The sequence below is a fragment of the Portunus trituberculatus genome, chromosome 40 (genome assembly GCF_017591435.1).
Source record: "Portunus trituberculatus isolate SZX2019 chromosome 40, ASM1759143v1, whole genome shotgun sequence".
In the NCBI taxonomy this organism is placed as follows: Eukaryota; Metazoa; Arthropoda; class Malacostraca; order Decapoda; family Portunidae; genus Portunus; species Portunus trituberculatus.
Window position 1 is genome coordinate 11290104 of NC_059294.1, and position 17582 is coordinate 11307685.

At 47.0% G+C, this 17582-nt stretch overlaps 1 protein-coding gene across 1 annotated transcript in view; it reads right to left on the reverse strand.

Annotated features, from left to right (window-relative positions):
* Nucleotides 1-12039, reverse strand: part of LOC123515974 — a 100448-nt gene extending 88409 nt beyond the window's left edge. The window contains exons 1-2 of the mRNA XM_045274932.1: nt 6585-12039; nt 6150-6218 (exon numbers count right to left, since the gene is read on the reverse strand). Of these exons, the coding sequence (XP_045130867.1) occupies nt 6150-6218; nt 6585-11321 (4806 nt within the window). The 5' untranslated portion in view covers nt 11322-12039. The remainder of the gene's footprint in view (nt 1-6149; nt 6219-6584) is intronic.
* Between the last annotated feature and the right edge of the window lie 5543 nt (nt 12040-17582).

Below are 17582 nucleotides of genomic sequence, written 5' to 3' on the forward strand. Positions count from 1 at the left end.
TTCCCGTCACACGTCTGCCGCTGATGGGTGCTAGTTAGCGCGGCTTGTGTGGCTCAGGCGGCTCCCTCTCTGTTGGGTGGATGGCTGGCTGGCTAGGGGCTGGTTGGAGGGAGGGCATGGCTGGCTGGCTGGCACGCATTACTCCAACACCTCGCAACACGTAATGCCGTCGCCAGTGTCATCATCGTTATTGTGAAGATTTCCATCATCACCACCACTATCCCCACAAATCACTACTACTACTACTACTACTACTACAACTACTATTACTATTACTACTGCTACTATTCTACCACTGTCCTGTCCCCAAAGTTCCACATTATTAGTGTTTCGTCATCTTTCTCCTACGTAGAAGTTGACATCAGAAAAACCACCAACACACTGAATTCTCGATTTTTTTTTTTTTTTTTTGTGTGTGTGTGTTTGGGTGTCTGTGATTAAACGACTACGAAAGCGACAACGACGACAATGACATCAATAACAACAACAACAACTTCAACAACAACATCTGCAACAAAGACAATAACTTTTCCTCCTCCTCCTCCTCCTCTTTCTTCTACTACTACGATCACTAATACTATTGTCAATAACAATAATAATAATAATAATAATAATAATAATAATAATAATAATAGTAATAATAATAATAAAATAATAATGACCAAAATATCGGCTGACTACTAATGAATAGGCATATTCAATTTCGTTTATCTTCTTAAAACCATCTCTCTCTCTCTCTCTCTCTCTCTCTCTCTCTCTCTGCCAATGTAACTTTTCAATTGACACATTCCATTGAGTATTGATGAATCTCCACTGACTTCAGTCTTAAAACATACAATTACGTCAACTTGTCTGTCGCTGCCGCCCCCACCACCACCGTCAAACCTTCCCTCACACACACACACACACACACACACACACACACACACACACACACACACACACACACACACACACACACGTCTCTCTATAATCATCCTTCGTCGCCTTCGTCACCAGTTCTCCCTTCCCTCTGGTCTCCTCTACCCTCCCTCCTTCCTCTCAGCATTCATCACTTGCACTTTCACCATTATGAACGCGTGTGGGAGTAATTAGCATATATAATTGTAGGGCTTGGCTGCCACCGTCATGATCCTTCCCTGCCTTAACTGAGACTCTCCGCTTCCCTGCTTGGGCTTCTTTGCTTTGCTCTCTCTCTCTCTCTCTCTCTCTCTCTCTCTCTCTCTCTCTCTCTCTCTCTATTTTAAACGCTATTCTCGTCTCGTCACGTTACTTATCTTTTTATTTCTCTCTCTCTCTCTCTCTCTCTCTCTCTCTCTCCATATAATTTACCTCATGTCATCACTAAGTGAATCACACACATTGATATGTATAAAACTACTCGCGCCTGCACACACACACACACACACACACACACACACACACACACACACACACAGCGTTGCCATTCCTGATGACGTGTTTCCCGAGCATGAATGAGCCCGGGCACAGTTGGCAACCCTCGTTCTATGCCTGAGAGAGAGAGAGAGAGAGAGAGAGAGAGAGAGAGAGAGAGAGAGAGAGAGAGCACTGCCAAGTACCATTTTTGAGATATTTCCCTTTCCCCCACATCACTACCACCACCACCGCTCCTTCCCTCGTCCTCCTCCTCCTCCTCCTCCTCCTCCAACAACCACATTCTCCCTCATTACCTCCTGCTCTCTCTCTCTCTCTCTCTCTCTCTCTCTCTCTCTATCATCAGCAGGAATCCTTATTCATTGATCTATTTCTAGTTAACGTATCGCCTTGAAAACTAACTTACACGTGTTTGCCGGTTATATTAAGAGTTAGAGGCGACGGGGTGCGACTTACTTCTAGAGGAGGAGGAGGAGGAGGAAGAGGGGAGGAGGAGGAGGAGAGCTGGTGCCACTAGAAGAGACAGTGTCCGTGCCATCTCGCCACCCTACCCTTCGTCCCTTCACATCGCTGCCAGGCTCTCTCTCTCTCTCTCTCTCTCTCTCTCTCTCTCTCTCTCTTCGTCTTTATCACAACCTCATAAAGGCCAAGAAACATCAGCTACGTACCCACCTACTAGAGTTCGTTCTTCCTTTGTGTTCCTTTGTGTTTCGGTAGCACTCCCTGTCCCGAAGTGTTTCATACATAGCACAGTGCTCTGAAACTCTTCTGCCTGCATCTCTACTACATTTAAAAGGCCCTCGTTGAAGTGACACGGGTTTCTAAGGGTGCTTTTAGGTTCCAGCGATAGATTATCAAAATTTCTGCATTATTAACAGGAGAAACAGTCTTGAAAACCTGGCTAATCATCTCACAGGTCTTTAACAATAGTGATGGCGAGATACGAGTAGCAAGATATTTCAAGGGTTCTAGAGAAACACTGACATGGTTTCTACATAACTAACAAGGAAAACCAGGCCTGGGAACCCGACTAATCATCTCTCAGGTTTTTTAAAATAGTAATGTGAGGCAGAGGCGTTTCAAGGGTGTTCTTATAGTTTTAAAGACAGACAGACGTTTTTTTTTTTTTCTTCATAACTAACAAGAAAAACAGTCTTGAGAACCTGACTAACCAACTCTCTGATCTTTGGTGTGGTGGTGAGACAGGAAGGCGTTTCAGAATATGAATGATAGACAGTGCCACGCTCCTCCCACCACCACGTCTGGCCCTCCACCCACCACAGCTCCTCAGGGCCGTGTATACAATGACGCGGTGACGATCAACTCAGAGTCAAGGTGAAGAGTCTGAAGCTGCAGCACCACCACCACCACTGCCTCTTTCCTGCATCCTCTCCCCCACCCTCCTGCCATCATACACTCTATCCTTATCCTGTTCTATCTATTCATCTATCAGTCTCTTCGTCTTTATGGTCTGCTACTGATGCATTGAAATGTCATTTTCTCTATTTATTTCTTGTTTGTTCATCTTTTTCTTCTTTTTTTCGCCTCTTTTTCACCTGATCTGTCTTTGTATCTATAGGTCTATCTATCGAGTGTTCGTCTTCTCATGTAAATTAATCATCTATTGTTTCTCTCTCTCTCTCTCTCTCTCTCTCTGCCTGTCTTCTCACATTCTCTCCTCCTACCATTTCCTTCTTTCCCAACATCTTTTTACCCTATCCTCCACTTATACTCTCTGATGATCCCTTGCTCTCCTCAATTTCGTCGCTCCTCTCTCTCCTTTCCTCTGTCCTTCAAGCCTCTTCCTTCCCCCTTACCCTCCCAAAACACTCTCATACCATTTCATCCCATCGCCTTTTCCATTTCCTCCCTCCCCATCTCCTTTACCATATTTTCCTCACGTTTTTACAGCCTCGTTTCTTGAATTTTTCTCATTTTCTGTCCTCTTCTCCCCCTCCCTTTCCTCATACCTCTAACTTCTTCCTTGAATCTTCTCCTTTTTCTCCTCTCTCCTTTCTTTTACTATCTTTTCTCTATCTTCCTCCCTAGAATTTTATAATCAAATTTCTCTCTCTCTCTCTCTCTCTCTCTCTCTCTCTCTCTCTCTCTCTCGCCTGCCTCCTCACCCCACCCTATTACCCGCTTCACCCCGGCGGGAAGTGTTGCAAGCGTGGCGTGTCCTGAGTGTTGCTCCAGGTCATTCTGAACCTCACGACCTTGGGAAACATTTGCTACGTTCCGTCACTACCTCCAGCCTTTTTATTTCATCTCTCTCTCTCTCTCTCTCTCTCTCTCTCTCTCTCTCTCTCTCTCTCTGATTGTTTCCCTTATTTCCTGCCGGGGAGTGGACAATAGGAGTGTTCTCTGGGCGCTGTCATGTCCTTAAATCAAAGTGAACGAGAACAAAGTTATCTCTAAGAGCTTTGCTTATGTACGCGAGCAATGTAAACAAATAGAATGCGTATGGAGTGGAGTGAGTATAAGGAGAGTGGTGGTGGTGGTGGTTAAGAGATCTCTCGCCACGGTATTGCTACTATTACTACTACCTCCTCCTCCTCCTCCTCCTCTTACTACTACTACTACTACTACTACTACTATGGGTGATAATGATGATGATGATGATGATGAGAGAAAAAAAATATAAAGAATGGATGAGGAGGAGGAGGAGGAGGAGGAAAGTAAGAAATAAATAAAGAAATGACTAAAAAGATTACATAACAAGCAAACAAATGAAGAAAGAAACAAATTTGCATCAATTAAATAAATAAAACAAAACAAACTGAAGCAGTCTTAGAATCAAATCAAATAAAAGGCATTAAAAAAATAATAATAAACTAGACAGAACAACAAACACTCCACTCCACACATACACACACACACACACACACACACACACACACACACACAACAAATAATACAAAACCGCTAAACAGAACATAAGGTTACGTGGCACAACTCTGGAACTCCCTACCTGCTTCTGTAATTCCAACTTCCTATGACTTGACACCATTTAAGAGGGAGTTTCAAGACATTTATCCCTTTCTTTTGACTTACTCTCTTGGATCTGCAAGGGGACTGACAACTCAGTGAGCCTTTTTAAAATGTTCTGTTACCCTTGGCCAACTTCCCCCTTACATAAAAAAAAAAAAAAAAAAAAAACAGGTCCACAATACAAAAAAGGTCACTATAGTCAAAGGTCCCTGCAATAATATACATAGTTGACCCTTGGTAGAGGTAGTAGTTGTGGTAGTGGTGGTGGTGTCATGGCTGCAATCAACTACCTAACTCACCAAACCACCTCCCCCATTACCACATTCGCCACACCACTTTTCACTAATCACTGATCATTACCTGCATCTCTGCTGTGGGGCGCGACCTTCTCCACCCCTCCATTGTGGTCTGTATTCGTTCGTGGTCTAGTTTCCACCGATAGTGACCCAAAGAAATGCCCAGAAATGCCTCTTCAATATTGGGACACATTTTTACCTTTAAATTTACGTACGAATAGACCATTTTATTGACTTTAGGAAGGGTCTATGTGGGTCAGAAGATTAATGGCCACTGTCTTCACTATTTCAATCCCCCCACATTAGTTTCTGAAGCTGTATAAAATCAACAAATAGTAAGCAGAATGAATATGAAGACACACCATGGTTCTCAAAGGGTTAAAGGTTCTAGAAGTGGCATTTAAGTGCAGTTCATTATACCAATAGCATCCCAGGGGAACTCGAGGGGATTTTCATAGGATAAGTTCCCATAGTTTGAAGCATCTGTATCATTGGTCCTTTTTCTTAAACGCTTCTACGCTGCAAGCCGATAACACGGGTTTGTAAGAGTGCTTTTTATAGCTCTAGTCAAGGATCAACAAGAATTCCACATTATGAACAAGATGAAAATTAATGCGCTAAAGATCTCAGCTACTCATCTTTGTGACTTTTGGAAATAATCGTGATGAGAAAGAGAGAGAAAAAAAAAGCGTTTATGAATGTGTCAATGGAGTTATGATTAAAAAAAAAATGTCGAGAAAGCGAGCGTGCATACACACACACACACACACACACACACACACACACACACACACACACACACACACACACACACACACCATACTATAGTGTTTAGCATGCTCGGCTCACAACAGGGGAGACTCGTGAGCCGAGTCCCTGGAACAGCAAAGGAGATAAGCGAGTCTTTTAATGTTCACCATCACCAAGCAGGAAAAGAGCGTAACCTGAGTGGTTGTGCTCTCACTGTCCAGGTGTGTGGTGTGTATGGTGTGTGCCTCCTGTCCTACTGATCGGTCATTATGAAGTCTCAGCCCTCTGTTCGTAAAGGAATGGCAGACTGTCGCGAGGTTAACAGACGACCGTGAGTGTATAATATACATACATACACACACACATAATTTAATGTCTCTAAAATTACCTTTAACACGTTCCCTACACCACAGCCAAGGTAATTTACATAACGCCTCTCCACAGGGCCACGAGAAAGAAGAAAAAAGGGGAAAGAAAAAGGCAGGAAGAGGAGGAGGAGGAGGAGGATGGCATGGATGGAGGGTGTGGATGTGCACAGCGAGAAATGGTTATTCAGTGCACACCGCGTGAAGCATCAACGTTGCCTCTGTGTTCCCTGCACGAATACCTCCATCTGTGTGTGTGTGTGTGTGTGTGTGTGTGTGTGTGTGTGTGTGTGTGTGTGTGTGTGTGTGTGTGTGTGTGTGTGAAGGAGAACGTTGTTGAAGCAGTACTCACCCTGTGTCGTTTATGGGAGTGTCGGTGTTCGGCGTGCCGGCGCGTCTCTCCCCCCAAAATCAAAAGATTCTCATCCTGCACCGATGAGGGTTGTTGTTGTTGTTGTTGTTGTTGTTGTTGTTGTTGCTGTTGTTGCTTTTGTTGTTGTTGCTGCTGCTGCTGCTGCTGCTGTTGTTGTTGTTGCTGCTGCTGCTGTTGTTGAGGCTGCTGTTGTTGTTGTGGTTGTGGTAGTTGTTGTGGTTGTGATTGTTGTTGTTGTTGTTGTTGTTGTTGTTGTTGTTGCTGCTGCTGTTGTTGTTGTTGTTGCTCCTGCTGTTGTAGCTGCTCTTGTTCATCCTCCTGTTGCCGTTTTTGCTGCTGATGGTGATGATGTCGCATACTCTGTTGTAGCAATTGCTGTTGCTGTCCGTGCGTTTTGTCATGTTGCTGCTGTACCTTACCCTGTTGTTGCTGATGTTGAGGTTGATGCTGTTGTTGCTGCTGGTGCAGTTGTTTTTCTTGTGTCTGCTGTTGGTGGTTTTGTTCGAGGAGTCTCGCTGCGGTGTAGAACCCCACCAACTCCTGTTCGTCCTCAGATGTGAAGCCACCCTCCGTGGGCGAAACAGTGCGCTGATGGATGGGAGCGAGGGACACTGGGGAACGAGTACCCTCACCGTCACTTTCCCAGGCGCTGGCCACGGGAGAGGTGGCTCCGGGAGATGTTGTGTCCAACTCTGGTTCCTCGCTGACCTTGTGCCGCGGTGGCCGCTCACTGCCGGCGTAGTTAATAGCGATAGAGGAGTCGTCGTAGGAGCGACAGGTGGGGATGATGAGGGGGGGTTGTTGGCCCAGTATCACGGCAGGGGAGGCAGGGGAAGGCGGACGGGGAGAGCAGCTCTTGGCATCCCGCACCCTCCAGTAAGTGTCCTCCGCCAGGTAAGACGACCCCTTAGACTTATTCATTTCTGCCTCCAGCAATCCCCCGTAAGGACCTCTCAGTGGTCTCTTAGAGTACCTGCGGGGTACATGAGGACTACGAGGGGCGCTGCGCTCTCCAGAGTCACTGTCCTGCATGTATGGTGTTGGAGAAGCGTTCCTGGCAGGAGTCCGGCACGGTGGGTAGTCGGAGCCGTCGCTGTCGTGACCGATTAAGAGGACCTGCGGGGTGGATATCCGCTGGGGATTGACGAGCTGCTGCTCTCCTCGCTCGTCCTTACCCTCGGAATCTGTGGAGGCCTGAGATACAACACCCTTCCCTGATGAGCGGTCTGGAGGTCCATGAGCCCTGGCGGCACCCAGGTGCGGCTCACTCAAGTAGCGCTGAGCCTCGCTGCTAGCTCGCCGCTCACAGCTGGGATCACTACGATGTTTTTTCTTTCTTTCAGCGCGATCCATGACGCGAGGATCGGAAAACAGGAATAAGTGGTAAGCCTCTGGTGTGACCTCGCCCAGATAAGGATCGGTCAGAGAGAAGTGGCTGTGCTGATCCATGTTGTCATCCCGTGCTCTAAATTCTCTCGTACCATCATTATCCTCAGCGGAGTATCTGATGTCACTGGTCTGCGAACTCGTTCTCGGAGTTTGAAAAGGATGAGGCCTCTCATCGTTTTCCTCCATTGAACTTCGATGGCGACGCAACGCTGGCCTGAGGGGAACATCCTGCAGTGTCTCAGAGCCCGGCGTCCCTCCTTCCTGGCCTGGCCCGACACTGTCTTGCGAGGAGGAGTCTGAAGAGGTTTGGTCCTGACTCTTGAGCTCCTCCCCGAAGGCTCCGTCGTCACTCATCTGTGTCATGTAAGTTTGAGTAGCGTCTCTCTCGCCGCTATCGCCATCAGAGTCCTCACGAGGGAGGCGTGGACCGGATCTGACCATACGACCAACTCGCGCCCCAGCCTTGATGACGAGGCACTGTGAAGGGCGTGGATCCTTTTGCACCACCTGGCACTCTAACTGACGGCCGGACGATTGCTCTAGCACTTCCTCCCCCTCCCCACCCTTAACTTTACCCAAAAGAAAGTAAATGCGCCTTTTACTGTCCAGTTCTGACAACTGCTGAGTCCTGTCAGTATTTTCAGGCACTTCCACTGAGGCATGACTAGACAAATGCTCCGGGTGTTGAAAAGATGAAGATCCAGGTGAAGGAGTGTTTCCTGGGGGAGCCCGTCCCCCAGAGGCTGGCAGATCCCCGCCCGGGGGAATAATATTTTCACTCTCATTCAAAGTATTTTCAAAACTAACAGACACCGGAGCTGTGAGTGCACCAGCAGGTCCCGCGCGTGCCTCAGGAACGGGAGTTGGGCAGGACTCGCTCTCTCCCGCAGATCTCTTCCCGCCCAGCACATCATGTTCCCCGCTCTCCTCAGGTAACGCATCCACCCCTCGATAGCCAGAGATGTCCAGTGGTGTGAGGGCTTCGTTGACCGTGGAAGGGTCACCGAGGGTAAAGACGACAGAGGGTTGGCGGGCCTCCCCCTGCTCACCGGACAGGTGGTTCAGGTGCGGCAGCTCGCAGCCCTCCTCCTCCAAACTGTTATCTTTCACTTCATCAGAAAAACTAACTCTATTACATTTACCGTCCTTTTCTTTTTCCCCCTTTTTATTGCCGTTTTCTCTTTTCTCACTTTTTAAAGCACTAGCTTTTTCGTCTTTGTTTTTATATTCCTTTAATTTTTGTTCGCTTAAACAGTCATCTTTAGCATCACTTTTAGTGACCAACGAGTGGCCTGTTCCCTCCCCACTCAAGCCCACTCCTTTTGCTGCTGCCTCGTTGTCTTCCTCTGACGCACTACGAACGCTGCCGAATCCCACTCGTTTTTTACGGAGACTATCTCTCAAATCCGAAAGGGCACCTTTGACTCCCCTCCTTCCCGCCAAGGATAATTCACTCTCAGATTTAGACTTGGTCTCGAGTTTCTCAGGCTGAGAGAGCGCAGACTTGGCCCCGACGTTGGTCATGTCGCTGATGGAAGCAGCGGCAGTGAGAGGAGCGTGTATGTGAGAAGGTCCGCCCCCAGTGTTCTCCCCTTCCTTCGTCTCCACGGCAGGCTTCCGCTTGGGCAGTGTGTTGGAGCCCCAATAGTCCTTGCACAAGGAAACAGATGCAGATCTGAAGGTTATGACTCGCGGAGGGATGACGACGCGAGCCTCAGGGCGAGGCCGAGGCGGCAGCTTCGTCATTCCTTCTTGAATCAAATCTTCTTCCCCTCTCCGTGTTGACTGAAGTGGGTCTTCCTTGGTGTTCTGTTTGCTACCGCCGGGCGACGACACAACAATTTCTGAGTCTTTGGCCGAAGGTAGCTGTGGTGGTAGGCTGGGGCTTTTACCCAGTGCAGGATGGCGCTGCAAGATAGGTCGCGTCTCATTACTACGTCTCCTGACCTTACCCCGCCCCATTCCCGCCCCGTCTTGGATCTCACTCGCTGCCGCCACCGATGGTGCTGCCGCGTCTGCCACTGTTACTGCCGTCGTTTCAAGCGGGGGAGCAGAGTCGGCCCGCACCTTCTTGTCTGGGGACGGAGTTTTCAATCTTTCAGTACATTTGCGCAGTTCTTCTAGATGGTTCTGTCGAGACCTGGGGGGACGTGCCGGAGGGGGCCCGCGGCCCCCGTCCTTTCTTCCACCTCCCAGCCCGCCGGTGGGGTCGCCCAGTCGAGACTGGGCAGACTTTCCAGGAGTGAGAAGCTGGAGTCCTTGCCGGGTTTCTTGCAGCCCTCCTTGCGGTCGGCCGAGGTCAGCCGGTGTCACCGGCTGATGACCCTCATCTGACGGGGCGGGAATGCCCCCTGGGGCCCCCGCACCCACTTCGGAGTGAAGTCTAGATTTACGATACTCTAAGACAGCATCAGGGGGAAAGAGAGCAGCCCAGCGGAGGTACAAATGGTCAGGTATTTCTGGTTTGGGTCTGACGGGCCTCCGGGTAGAGTGGGTGGTAGTGGTGGTGGTGGTGGTGGAGGTGGGAACGCAGGCCTGGCTAGTCACTGGCGCCGGGGGGGCCACACGGTCCCCATGACCGCTGCCCCCCGAGGCTACACTACCACCCCCTTCTCCTGGAAGCACCGAACACTGCACTGCAATTCCATGGGCGTCACTAGGCGTGGTAGGCGGGCGGGCACTGTTCTGGTCACTGGTGAGGTGCGCACTGACGGGCTCCTCGGGGATGGCGGGGCGCGCCGGGCCCGGGTAGCTAAACATAGTGGAGTGGCGGGGCAGCGGGTGGCGGGGGGAGCGGCCCGCCACACAACACGTATATTTAGCGGCGGAGGGAGGCGGCCCGCCCGCCCTCACCTCCTCCAATAGGGTCGAGCCTTCGCCAGCACAAGTGACGCTCATATCCCCTCCTGAGGTTTTCCCTTGGCCGGCAGCGCTCTCGGCAAGGCTGAGGGTCGCATTGCCCCGCCGCTGGCAAAGAGGAGAGCAAGTCTTAAGGCTTTCCTTCTTCCCTTGATCCAAATTGACCTGGGTCACCACGATGGTGGCCTCGCTCCTGAACGTGGCTGTGTCACCGTGAAAGTTGAGGGCCAGCACAGGGCGCGCCGTCCCCTGCGGGGAAGATGGCGTGCCTTCCGCCGAGGGATGAGAGGATAATTTTAGTTGAGCCGTCTTAGCCTCGGTGGCAGGATGGACATCCGCGCCATCTGTTGCCGTCATCCGGAGCCACCCAACTGCACCACTTTTCTTATTACTGTTGTTGTCATTGCATATATTATCAGAATTCTGATGTGCCGAAGTCCGAGTCCCAGACGAAGGCGTCACGTAGGGCCGGGGTGTGGTGTTGAAGCTCGGGCCGAGTGGATGTTGACGGGGCAGGGACGGAGGCAATAGGGAGGTTGACGAGGGAACCGTGAGGGGTGTCCACTTGTTGTTGAGAAGAGAATGTGCTTCCTTCAGGTGTAGAGGCGAGGAGGTTCCTCGCTCACCCTCACCGGGACCCACCTGCCTCACCGGCCCATCAGGCCCATTGAACACTTGCGGTGGTTCACAGACAGGATCAGGTCCTGGTCTCTGGTTCACCACGCGGCTCTCTCCTGGCCCTCCAAGATCGCCCTCCGAGCAGCGTCGGGCTGGCACAGTCTCTCCCGGGGCATCGTGGGGCGCGAGGCGAACACCATAACGTACAGGCCCCACGCGATAACCCGGCAGGGTTGCGCCCTTGTTGCCCGGCAGCGTTGCAGGGCCTCCTGCCCGCCCCTCCATTCCCTTTTGCTCTTGCCTCACCCACGATGGGGTGCGGGGCGGGCGCCGCCAGTGTGCTCACAAGCGTGACGCACCTCACCCTGCGGTCACACTCTTCTAAGTGGTGGCAACATCACTCCTCCAAGCCATCTCCACCTCTCACGCCCTCCTCGCCTCGCACTCCAACTGCCCACATTGAGTAACGAGAGTCAAGGGTCGTGATGACCCCTCCTGAAAGACGGTGACCTGGCTCGTCCCACCACCCTACAATGCTCGTGGTTAGATGTTGCCAGCTACATGACGCTCACCGTCACGCGTCGCCACACTTACTCGCACCTCCACGCTCACACCTGTTTTTTACGTGGATTTACGGGAAGCACTCACCGATACACTTTTACATCAAGTAAAGCAAAAGTTCATGTAATTATCAAGAACACACAGCAGGAGGCCTGAGCCAGCATCGCTGGCTTTTGAACAACACCTCACTGTAGTGCCCACAAAGAGCGGCAGGAGGGGGAAGTCAGCTCATTGTCACGCCAGTGTCAGGTTTTGGCCTGGGGCGTGCGTCTGGCCTGATGCATGCAAAGACTGCGTCGCTTTGCTTACGTCTTCGAGCCCAGGCCAGTCTTGACTCAAGAAGCAAGAGGATAACAGCGTGTTGCTTGGGATCACTACTTCACTCACCACCACCACTTCACTCGTAACACGTATGTAGTACTATATATGGCACCTCATACTCGTAACACACCATAAGCTTCACTACTTACTGAAATTATGGTGAAAATAATAACTGATATATACTTGAAAATATAAATACAGATATTTGTGCTGTTTATTTATTAAAACACTTCAGGCATCAATGTGTGTGAAGATTGTCACATAAAGGAATAACAACACCTATTTCCTGTGAGAAGCTGAATCAAAATAGGTAAATTCAATAAATGGCATTATCACCACGTCTTTCTACAATACTTTCAAGCATTTTTTCATTCATGAAACTCGAATAATATAACATTTAATAGTATCAAAGTAACACTTTTCTATTTTTTCAATAACTTTTTCCTAACATAAGAATGCCGCACCTTGCATCTCACGATTCACACCTCCCACATCACTCCCAAAGGTAGCGACGATCCTGTCTCGGAGTGTTGACAGAACTCCTGACACTACCTTTCATTCCGTCAATTGAATGAACCCGAGGGCTGGAGTAAGTACCCGCGAATGCACGTTTCATCACTTCTTCACCCTCTCCCCACACAACACAGCTCGCTACACTCCTCAGGCCCCTCACGAAGGTACCTCACTCACTGCGCACGCCTCTACCTCTTCTCGCGCACCTAAGCTTCACTTCTTAACACTGTCTTGGTAGTTATCCAAACGAGAATGTCTGAAATCCCACTGGCGCTTAGTTATCCTTGGGGCGTTATCCCAGCATCCCAGACTATCTAGACCAGCGGGTATGAACTGGCGGTGGAGCTCAGAGATAGGGTAACTCTGTCGCGACTCCTGGGTTAGTTGCCAAGTCGTTACAGGTGTGTGCGTATTGGCACTTATTTTTGCTAGCGTTACTTCACTTACACTCAAAGGTGAACTTCTGGCTCCCTGAGAAGTGGTATGATACATTTCCCTATGGAGGACCAATCAGCAAACCTTTCTGGGAACGTCACAGACATTATAAGAATGAACTGCTAGCTCCAATAAACTACGAGCACCAAGACGTCAAGATGTTAAGTCGCGAAGCGCTGTGATATTATATTATTTTACATGGCGAACGTTTCTTACGGAGAGACAGTTTGCTTTGCTTTGGAATGATATTATTCTTGAGGTTTCATCGACTGCCACATAATTCACGCCGCAGGGTTGCCAGGTCCGCGGTTTTCCCGCCCAATTGGGCTATTTTTCATTGGAATTGGCGGGAAGAAAATGGTATTCGCGGGTTGGCGGTTTCTTGGGCTGTTTTTATTGTAGTACGCGGTATTTTGGGCTTTTTATATTGGAAAAATTATTTTATATCGTTTTTTCACAAGCTCAGGCACAGCGCCACGCCAGGTGTGTTGTCAGGTGACGATACCTGACGCGCCTGGCCATCTGCCTGGGTGTGACCTCTTTCCCCTCTCCCCAGGGGGATTATCAGTATTTATCATGAGGGCACGACCTCGTTAACACCGTCGCATGACCTATCCCCGTGACCTGGACACTGATGAAGCCAGCAGTCTCTCTTCAACCACCACACAGTCACAACCAGCACCTTGGCTATCAGAAACAGTTTACTCTCTGTCGTGCAGTGAAAATGGGCAAGTGGGCTAAGTACAGCAAGAAATACAAGAAAGAATGGGAAAAAGAAGATGGTCTCAGAGAATGGATTTCTGGTGTGCCTGGTGATGACTCTGTTGCAGCGTGCAAGTTCTGCAAAACAACAGTTAGAGCCCATCACAGTGACCTTGTCAGTCATAGCTCAACTGAAAAGCACAGAAAAAATGCAGCCCCATTTTCAAACATGAGAACATTATTTCAATCCGGCATTAGAAAACAAATGCCAATAACAGCATGAAAATTTGTGAAGTGATATTAGCAGCTCACATTGCTTGCCATTCAAGCATTAACACTATTGATCACCTGGCTGAAGTTGTGGGAAAAATTTCAAATAAGGAAATCTCACTACATAGAACGAAGTGCACAGCACTTATAAACAAAGTACTGGGACCCTCTATGCTGAAGGAACTATGCAGTGATATCGGTGATAATGATTACTCATTGATAATTGATGAAAGCACAGACATCACCACAAAAAAGAAACTGTGTGTTGTTGTTCGCTATCCCAGCTACTCAAAGAAGAGAATTATCACTTCGTTCTTGGGTTTGGTGGAATTGGAAAGGGGCACAGCTGAGGTGGTCACAACATCTTTACTTGACTTCATAGAAAATCATGCCAAACTGAACGTCAAAAAATGCAATGGTTTGGCAACTGATGGATGCAACACTATGTGCGGGACACACAACTCTGTTATGTCAAGATTTCGTGCATTAAACCCACACGTGACACACATCAAATGCATATGTCATTCATTGCATTTATGTACGTCATATGCAATGCGAAAGTTGCCCTCTCACCTTGAATTCATGGTGTCACAGACATATAGATATTTTTCACACAGCACGCTTCGTCAACAAAAGTATGCAGAACTCTATTCTACAATCAACGTGGGAGAACAACCACTGAAGTTGCTGAAGTTGTCAGGGACGCGATGGCTGGCTATTGCACCATGTATAACAAGGATTCTGGAGCAGTATGATGAGCTGAAACTCCATTTTGAGGTAAGTTAATTATCGTTCATGTAACCCACTTGAATTACTTGTATATATTATTATTATTATTATTATTATTATTATTATTATATATTATATATACTTTCGTTCATCTGCGTACTTATATATATATATATATATATATATATATATATATATATATATATATATATATATATATATATATATATATATATATATATATATATATATATATATTACGAGTTCTTGATCGCATGTCTGGTATAAGATCAAATTGCCGAAAACACTCTTCAAGTAAAGTTAGAAGTCCCCGTGTCATGGTAAGTCACCTGGGCAGACAGGTGTGAGCGAGCAGCCTTATAAAGTTTAACTCAACATTCTCTTTACCATTTCAATATATGTACTAGTATGACTAAAACTCTAGTTATGTCCACAAATAAAAGCTGAATAAAGCAAACAATTACTGGTCCAGTAAACTATGAGAATGATCATTAGCAGCTAACTATCCTTTGGCGGAAAAAAAAAAACGTAACTTGGTAATACTCGCACAGGTACTGTACCAATGTGAACAAATGTCATTACCGAGTAGGTACGGAATGACTCACCAGATATTAGATCTTATTCTCATGCTTGGTGGGAATTGAAGCATCCCTCGCCCAGGTCGTCCCGTGTCTTGCGTCATGGGAGAGGAAGTGAATCCGCTATGTTTCTCGTGCGCCCGGCAGTGATGCTCTCACAGACCTGGCGGCACCACGTCTGCCAAAGAAAGATGAGATTTTCGAATCCCATCCCCAGTTGCCAACACCCGAATATCTCTATTCGACCTGTCGGGCCGAGCGTGCTGACTTGTGTGTGAGGTCAGAAGAGTTGTGTCCCGTGGCTATATTCCTCACGCAGAGAGGAACTTCACCAGCCTCGGGAAAGTTGACCTCTCTCTCTCTCTCTCTCTCTCTCTCTCTCTCCAAGAGTCCAAATGCAGGCATAAATGTGAGTCGAGAAGCGATGACACACACGGTGTTTTCCTCCCGCCAATCATAATACTCCATGTATGATAAACTTCTATTCAATTTCATATATGCGCATATACATCTTCCCATATTTGTTATCCTTAAAAAGCGTAATGTTAATTGACCACCAAATTAAATCTCAGTCAACAACAGTGGTAACATACATAAAAAAGTGAAAAAAAAAAAAAAAACAACGATAAGAACGACGCTGACCACACGAGTGGAATGTTGGGTGTACAAAGGAATGCAGGTCTCATCATGCAACTGGGCGAGAATATGAACAGAGGACTCATTGTTACTATTAGTCTATTTACAGTGGTTCTCAAACTTTTTCTGAACGAGTACGGTACCACTTGGAGGTCCCGGACTTAGTCTCGGTGTACCACCTGGTTCTAGAAAAACTCGATCAATTCAAGCAAATATCAGTTTATTCGCAAATACAACACGTAAATGAACTAACAAGAAACACAACTAAATTTAGTGAGAAGGATGTATCTGTTTCCTCTCCACCAGCTGATCGATGCGAGATTATCTTGTGTAAAGCCATAATATCTATATTTTTTTTTCTGAGAAGTGGAATAATTTTATCTAACTAATAATGACATATGATCCCGAAAGTGCTCATGTACCACCTGGAAGACCTTAGCGTTCCAGTAGCGGTACACGTACCACATGTTGGGAACCACAGGTCTATTAGTCTTGAGACACTTCAATGGTGACAAAATGCTTCGTTCTATGGACCTTTCTTAGTGTGTGTGTGTGTGTGTGTGTGTGTGTGTGTACTATATCATAAGGGTGCCAGAACATCAATTCATAAACATATACAGTCTTCGTTAAAGTGAAAGACATCTATCGGACATACACCTGTTCAAACACATGGTCGAGCAGACTCAATATATGTTATCGTAGTAATTATTCCATACGTGAGTGCAGCACCTGCAAGGAGGGAGTAGTTAGTGACGATGATTAAACTGATGCCTTCTGGTTCATTTATGGATCAAGTAGCACGTCCTAGAAATATTGTAGGCTGTCAATAGGTATATTTCCAGAGCCTACATGAATGATAGCCCGTTATATATATATATATATATATATATATATATATATATATATATATATATATATATATATATATATATATATATATATATATATCAATTGATGATGCAGAATCCTGATCAAACTGTTAATCACTCGAACCTTACTTATTCTATTCAATTGTATTAATTTGGAACACAATTCATATTATCCGTTAAACCCTACTAGAAGTAATTGAGGTAAGACGACGAAACCTTTGATCGAGAATGTGCCCCACGCATATGTTGTAATCAACATCGCTCTGGCGGAATTACGTCTGTGAGTGGAAGTTGGAGGGAATGAAGAATCATTCTAACTTACGTAATGTCACGAAGCATCCTTTGGTAGTAGTAGTAGTAGTAGTAGTAGTAGTAGTAGTAGTAGTAGTAGTAGTAGTAGTAGTAGTAGTAGTAGTAGTAGTAATATAAACAGGTTACCGGTAAAATCCTTCGTGCTCTGAGGAAAAAAAAAAAAAAAAGAGGATAGTGTTTTGAGAGACTCAAGTATTTTTTGACTCTTCAAACAAAAGTTGTTTGATGTCTTGAAATCATGAGGTTACGATTTTCTTTTTGTTATCTCCTGTGAGAAATGATCATCTACGTTGTCATAAATCCAAAGATCAAGTAATAGCGCCTTAAGTAAATGTAGCAGTTAATGTTGAAAGAATATTTTCGTGGTAGGCGTCACACAGGTGTGTCAGTAGATCGACGCTGGCGCCACCTCCCAGGAGACGGAGAGGCATAAAATATTCCAGGTAAATATATATGGCAACATCAGAGATGGGGCCTTCCTTCCTCTTTTTTACTCTGTCATTATAAAACGACCTATTCGTAATGATAATATCACATGCAAACGCCGTGAAGGGAGAATAATGGTTGGTTGAATTTCTTTCTTCATCCTAAAAGCAATG